The 7,744-nt window shown below is 43.1% G+C and overlaps 1 protein-coding gene across 1 annotated transcript in view; it reads left to right on the forward strand.

The window, feature by feature from the left end:
* Positions 1 to 5,633: 5,633 nt before the first annotated feature.
* Positions 5,634 to 7,744, forward strand: part of LOC118423271 (probable U3 small nucleolar RNA-associated protein 11) — a gene marked incomplete at its 3' end in the record, with an annotated part of 25,553 nt that continues 23,442 nt past the window's right edge. Inside the window, 2 exon segments of the mRNA XM_035831359.1 lie at positions 5,634 to 5,848; positions 5,971 to 6,032. Coding sequence (XP_035687252.1) covers positions 5,789 to 5,848; positions 5,971 to 6,032 — 122 coding nt within the window.

Here is a 7,744-nt window from a genome sequence, read left to right on the forward strand (position 1 = left end):
CGTGACGTATTGTCCAACATGCTCGATGGGTAATTCTGAAAGTTGTATTTGCTGCGAATATCGCCAAGTGATTTAATATCACAAAACACATTATCATTTATAACTCTTCTAGTTCCATTCATTCATTCATTCATGCAAAAGGGAACCAAATGCACAAAAATGTAAACAGGTATAAAGAACGGATGCCATTGATCTTTGCTCATTTGAGATAATGGAGGTGTAGAAAATGAGCACAGAGATAATTTCAAGGTGTAAGATGCTGTGAATTCTAGAGAGGAGATAATTCCGACAAAAATAGTTTTAAAAACATTCTTGACTCTTCTATCTTATTTATCAAAACATGACAACTTTTAGAAAATGATGGCTAATTTCCCCGTGGCTTCTCCCACGTTCCCTGTAACACGTGCACAGGTTAAGGTGCAAAGAATGCGGGCGGTTTCAGAGCATCTGTGGAGCCTGGCACGAGCTAGTCGGGACGATCGAACATAATATGGAGCAGTCACGACGAATTTACTGATTGATGACTGAAAACCTTACTACTTATGTAAATGCAATCCGAGCGGAATGAATAGAGCGTTAAAACCGCTTTTATAACCAATTTGGGGAGGTGACGGTTGATTTAAAGGTAGGGTGCCAGCAGTAATTCGGCAGAGCGGGCTGATGAAGTGAGACGGGACTTCGTTAGACTCCGGTGCGGGCCCAGTGCGCGTTCTGAGGGAAGTGCTGGAGTGCTCCCGTGGGAATGATGACTCACCTCGGGCACAACTACATGTAGTAACTGCAGATTTGTCAGTTTTGCTTTGTACGCACACTTGTGCTTACTTTTGTAAGCATGTATAGTTAAATTTAGGTGTTTCAAAGCAAGGCTGAGACATATTTTGCACACGTTCCAACAAATCTACCATACCATAGGTTTATTACAGTGTTGATGAGCTACAAAATGAAGGTAAGTTGGACGAGAAGAGCTGTCTGAGTGCTGGTTACTTCTCATACTTCATCAACCAACAAGTTTTCCCGCCGCTGACCCTGTCCCTGGTGCTGAAACAGAAGTGTGGTTTCTCCGAAGCACCGTTCTGCACAGGCAGTCTCCACCAGCACACTGTAACCACTACATTCATAGTTAGACCTTTAAAGGTAACTTCTAAGATAATAACTTCTGCCGTACCTCCTTTCTCCCCTGTTGCACCTGAAAGTCAGAATCAGCAAATTGCGGAGGAATTTTTCAATTACCGACGCCATTTCCTCGGCGATACTTATCTGGGCGGAGCCGCCTTTTATTTTCCGTGTGTAGTTTGGCTGTCGCACCTGTCTGCGAAGTTTTGATATACCCTGGGGAAAGAGTGGCTTCATTTCCCCCAAATGTCAGCCACTGTCGCCGCTACATCAGTCAAGCTGGGTCTATTTCTGCTGCTGATCCCCCGGGTCAGCGGCGTCATCCCGCCAGCGCTGGTGAATGATAGGCAATCTCTGTTCTCTCGACTTGACGTTGGCAGCTATCGGCACACTAAACACCTCAGCATCCCTCAGGAGTTTTTTTCCTGACATTTCATGATGGCCAAGTTACTTGTGCACACGCGGAGAAGAAAAACAACAAGAAAGTGCGAAGAGTAGAAATGGCTCATCCGTGGAGGCTACAGAGAAAAAAAATACTTTTTTCGACGCAGGGAGAAGCTCGGCGCAGGGACAAAGAACAGAAATAAAAATAAACATGACAACAGTCAAAGTTTGGTTCTGGAACTGCAACAAAGCTTCAGTTGCTTGAAAAAATCCATGTTATTTTCAAAGCGACCCATGTAATGTTACCCACAGACGCGGCAGGTCTTCTTGCTTGCGAGGTTAAGAAGTTTGGGAGGAGAATCAGCCGTGCGGACCTTGCTGGAACGGGGCGGGTAATTCCCCTGGAAATGGAATGCCGTCGCACAAGCCGACTATCTAATCTAGTGCAGCGGGGAGCGCTAATGAAAACGGATTAATAGGACGCTTGTTTCGCTCCGTTCCATTTCTGCCACAGTAAATGAAAAGGCTCGCCGAGAGAGATGGATGCTAGGCCGTGCACGGGGAGCGGTGGTGCTGAGGGCCCAAGATAAGCAACCGTTTCAAAGCGCGCTATTGAGTTCCAATCCCGCCGTACCATCAACAGGCTATCGCGCTTCCCCTTCCATCTCCGCTCCACAATAGCTCCCGGCAGTATCTACACACCCCGAGATTGATATTGCGAGGGAAGGCTCCCTCCCTTGGAGAAAAACGTCTCCGTTTAGAGAATTGCTGGTGTTTTTTTTTCACAGGAAAAGTCGAAGTTTCTCCGTAAGTGCGGGACAAATCGTCTCGCCTGTAATTAAGTTGCCGGCGCCTGTTTTAACCTTCGTCTCCGAAGTGATGTCTGCTGATGAAGGTCTTGTTCTGTTGCCATGGCAACGTGGTAACGTGACAGCTCCGTCCTCCCAGCCGACTCGGCACGGTGGAGGAAAACTACACAGCCGTTCCTTACCACTCAATTTACCGCCATAACCTTTGTCCACCCGGCTGTTCCCACGTGTGGCGCCGAGAACGCCGCCCATTACCATCTCCCAACCATCCAACCCCGTCCTGATTGCGATGAATTAAAGTAAGGGCAATTCTGGCACTCTGTGGGTAAGAATTAAAAGGGGATTGTCGGAGGGAACGACGGTGAGGAAATAGACGTTATTTATGATTGCCAGCGCCTGTTGGGAACAAGCGGTGGGCCGCTACATGCGCTGATCCGAAAACGCAATTATTTGTGCTCGTTTTAGCCGTAATTGGATTGAATGAAACCAATTAAGCAATCACGTTCCATCAATTGGGCATTTGATGTATAGCAGTGAGCTCGTCCCTCTCTCTACCTGACTCGGGGGACATCGTCTCTTGATGGGCAACGCCCCTGCATCTTAATAGCTTCGTTTGCGGCTTAATTCGTGCATTAGTGTCCGATTGTTCGCAATTTCCAGGCGAGTTAGGCCTTATTTTCTCTCGTGCAGCTCGATTAATCGTATTGAGACCGCTTGTCTGTGAGTGAGAGATGCGTGTACACGTCCTGTCGTACACCCAGGCACTCACACATGCCCGCGGGTACTACGGCACTGGTCTTCTGTACCAAGGGAAGAAAAAGTTATGGTAATCAAAATTGTAACACATATCGTGATCAAAATCATAACACTTATATTAACATTTAGTATATGCATATTCGTAAGAAAGATAGAATTAAATGAAAATATGCCGTTCTCCTATTTATATGTTCATATCGGATTGGATCCCTGAAACAAAAACCATATAATTCAGTAGATTCACCGAACGGACAAACAGTCCACTTAATCGTACCATTGATAATCTATAAATCACTTAACAATTAAATTGGCCCTTAAAGAAAGGCAAGTAAAAAATCATGACAATGATCGATGTATTCTTCAGTCTTCCAAAGTCTACAGCAGTAAAAGGTCCTCGGTGTTTAAAAACAAGTGGTCAGGGACCTCAGACCTCCTTAAATATTATGCAAATTATGGTACATTTACATAACATCATCATGATGATGAAATTTCGATCAATGATCTCTGAGGAAATGTAACAATTTAGTTTAAATCATGCAAATTTGGCCATTATTTGCATGTACATTATCTGTTTATGTTCCACCTGTCGTAGATGACATGTGTTCCTATTATGTAAAACACTGGAATTATCGAATGTTTTCACAAGTCCTTATCTAAATAATTTTCATCTTATTGTGTGCATTTCTGTACAAGCTACCGGAAAGTCCAAAATGAAGGAAATCTGACCGTTATCTCTTTATCTATCCTCTTTGAAAGATTTGAACAAAAACAAGGGGCCGTAGGTAACATACTACGTGACGTTATTATGGTTTATGTCGGCTGTGTTGTTTTCTGTGGTGTGTGACATGGTGTTTATTATGGTGAGACTGGTATTTGACATTGAGTTTGTTACTGAACCTGGCCTGATTGTGTGTTGGTGGTGACGTCATTTTGTAATATTTACTAGATAGCAGGGAAGGCACGAAGGCAAACGTGATAGTCAATTGTCATTTTTATCCCACTGTCCGTGCATCGTCTATTATCCGGTATGCCAGACGAGGAGCAAACACAGACCACGACGTCAGCTGTTGATTGGTGACATTTGTCAACGATTATTACAAAAATGATATCAACTATAATTTTCTTTTCTTTCCCTTGGGTGCTTTTTGGTGCATTTGGGTTTTTCTGATGTAGCATAATATCATCATGTGTTAGGCTAGCCCCCGTCGCCAAAAAGTTATATATTACATGTAACGTTGTATCATTATTGCAATGAATGTTTATTTGCAAAATCATGCCCCGAGGCTAATTGCACAAGGACTAAGAGAAGTAATCTGTGTACTACATAAAACTAGTGTCTAACTAGTAATCATTCATATGATATAATGAATAGTTTTATCGGGTTTGACTTCTTCTTTGAAGGCAGTGGTTAATGAACTGTCCCACGTTCTGTATGATGGTGGGATTTTGTGCTTTTAGTAGAAATATAGTCTTTTGATGATCTCTTAGGTGGCAAAAGCTTGGTGAAATTGTGGCAACTGTTTGAAATAATGTGTTTCTTTCGGTTTCATAGTGGGTACACTAACTGATGTTTCATTTTCCACTACATTCATTGAGCAATATGTACACAATCTCTCGTGGACAGGGAGCTGTTATAGCGGCCCCTTTCTATCTCTAACGGATGTGCGCTAGTTCTTATCTTACATATGGCTGATCTTTCATTAAACTCTTTATGATATAGGTAATTTTCCATCGCGTATTCAGATTTGATACTTTTGTAAAATCGTTGCTTACCATTATCTAAAGACAGTTGATGAAAAAACGTTAGAACATACAAATCAGTAAGTCTTCTCTTTAACAATATAACCACGTTACATATATATATATACAATACATTCTTATTGTCTAATTTAGGATAGTTGGTGTTCCATAAAAAAGAATAGCCAATGTTATCTACTATTTCTTTAACATGGTGTAGCCAGTTTTTCTTGTAACTATCTCCCATAATGTATTCCTGACAGAGTAGTGCGTCCACCTGTAATAAGGGGTGTATGGAACTGTCCAGTTGTTTTAGTCTTAGCCAGTATTTTATTACGCGTACGGATATATCTATATCCGTACATAGCAGTTACAAAAATCAGATATTCTCATGGACTACTTGAGTTTGTCGACAATTCAAGAAAATAAAATTTACTGATTATATTTTCAGATGCAACAAGAGAAGTCCGTATGTGGGTCACAGTCAGCCACCTGGGACACCAGGGAGTGTGTATTGTTGAATGTGTATTTGGGAATTCTGGGATAGTAAGATACTAGTTTTATGTATTATTCTATTTTAATACTTCTCTTAGTTCTTGAGACTGTATATGCAATTAGCTTAGTGCTTGAGACTGTTTATGCCCTCGGGCATGATTTTGCAAATAAAACACTAACAGTTCCACCGCTGTTCTTGCAGCTCTGAAGGAAATTGGCGTTAATAAATTGCTATTAATTATGACCACAGTATGAACACGAGATACTGCCAGGAACGTCGGAATCTGACTTTCCCCCTCCAAATTGTAAGTGGAATAGTCCAAATTTGTCATGAGTAGTACCATGATGCTTTACGAGAGTACGTAAGCCTCGTTTTCAGAACCAAAATGGCTGCGCCCATGTGATTTATCCAGCCGGCCTGAGGAACGCAGAAATATCTCGAGACACAAATACGTCTTTTCTGTGTGACTTTGTAACACGACAGTGCAACGAAGATGTCCTCTTTCAAGAAGGCTGCAAAAGCCCGTCAGAAGGACCACAAGGAAAGGAGCCAGGTGGATGCATAGCTGAAACATTTCGTACAATTTTGTATACTTTCATACCGTTTTAACGCACTTTAATACATTTCTGCTGTTCTTGTACCATTTATTCATGGCTTTATTGTGCTTTACTCAAGCTTTCGTCCAGGAGTCATCTTGGCCTTCTGGAGAAGAAGAAGGACTACAGACTGAGGTCCAAGTAAGTGGTCTTAGGTTTTACTGATAACATGTGACTGTGACGGTTGTGACTGAGGGGCCTGAAGCCTTGGGATAGCAGATTACGCTATGGGTGGAGTGTTAGGACAGAAGGACTTTACTGTTTACAAACTTTATTATTACAAATCTTTATAGGCTGGATGAACTGTCTGTTGGCCGTTGGTTGGGCTGCAGGCAGCGTCGGTTATCCTTTCAGACTGCTGTTTTTCTGGTCCAATCCCCAGTTCCGAAGTCCCCATGTGCCGAAGTCCCCGTGTGCCGAAGTCCCCGTGTGCCGAAGTCCCCGTGTGCCGAAGTCCCCGTGTGCCGAAGTCCCCGTGTGCCGAAGTCCCCGTGTGCCGAAGTCCCCGTGTTCCGAAGTCCCCGTGTGCCGAAGTCCCCGTGTGCCGAAGTCCCCGTGTTCCGAAGTCCCCATGTTCCGAAGTCCCCATGTTCCGAAGTCCCCATGTGCCGAAGTCCCCATGTGCCGAAGTCCCCATGTGCCGAAGTCCCCATGTTCCGAAGTCCCCATGTTCCGAAGTCCCCATGTGCCGAAGTCCCCATGTTCCGAAGTCCCCGTGTGCCGAAGTCCCCGTGTGCCGAAGTCCCCATGTTCCGAAGTTGCGGTCGGGCTGGGACCTTGGGTGATACGGAATACACCGTGTTGTATTCTATATGCAATACATGCAAATAGCCATGTCTTTTTCATGTATGAGTGTATCCTTTTCATTTCTTCATCAAGAATTGTACTGAAATGTTCGTTATTATGCTACCAAAGTGGCATGAGGTTAGGTGCGTTACAGACGAGACATTTAAGATATAAATGTTTGCCGATGCACATGGCACGTGTTCAGCTATGGTTTGCCTAAACAAAACTTTGCAGCTGAAATCTGCGATGTTGCTCGTCCTTCTGTCATTATTACACCAAATTGTATTTTTTACATAGCATTAACAGCGGGGCTCTAGCCAGCTCAAAATTTTTATCTGCCAGCCAATTCCCATTGTCGCAAAAACCTAAAAAAAAATTTAACTGATTTTGCTATGACACTACATTTAGTAAATGTCGTCATTGAGAGAATATAAGATGTCACACTGACGTGCAAAATCTCAAAAATGGCACAAATTCAGAACACTTGAAACATGACGGTAACAAACTCAACGGTTTAAACTGGACTTGAAGTTGAACCAAACAATTACATTTACTGGCAGCAGGGACATCCTTCCTAGACCGTAAGAAAAATCTAACTAGATGTTCTAGTACAAGTTAGGTTTCACTTTGTCAAGATTCCAATAAAAGTTCATGAAGAAGTTAGAAGAACTGAACTGAGACCTTGAAAAAAATGTTTTTGCCGGGGCGCCGAAGGCGCCCGGCTTTGTGCCCGGTTTAATGGTTCGTCCTTGGATGGGTCTGCTATGGTCGCAAAATGTACCGTGCGTTTTTACGACAATTCTCAGCCCTTCTCAGCCCTTCAAATAAACGCAATGTACCGTGCGTTTTTACGACAATTCTCAGCCCTTATTAGCCCTACGGACGCTAAACCGGATAGTGAGTGAGTGAGTGAAGGTTGACAGATTGGTTTTAAATTGTTTCCATCTCACGTAGCAAATTTCCGTCAATTGACAGAAAAACGGACGCTGGCTAGAGCCTTGGTCAACGGATTTCAAGACATCCTAAATTACAATGAGAATATCTAAAGAAGGTAACGTTATATGATC

This window comes from Branchiostoma floridae, chromosome 9 (genome assembly GCF_000003815.2).
Source record: "Branchiostoma floridae strain S238N-H82 chromosome 9, Bfl_VNyyK, whole genome shotgun sequence".
Lineage (NCBI taxonomy): Eukaryota > Metazoa > Chordata > Leptocardii > Amphioxiformes > Branchiostomatidae > Branchiostoma > Branchiostoma floridae.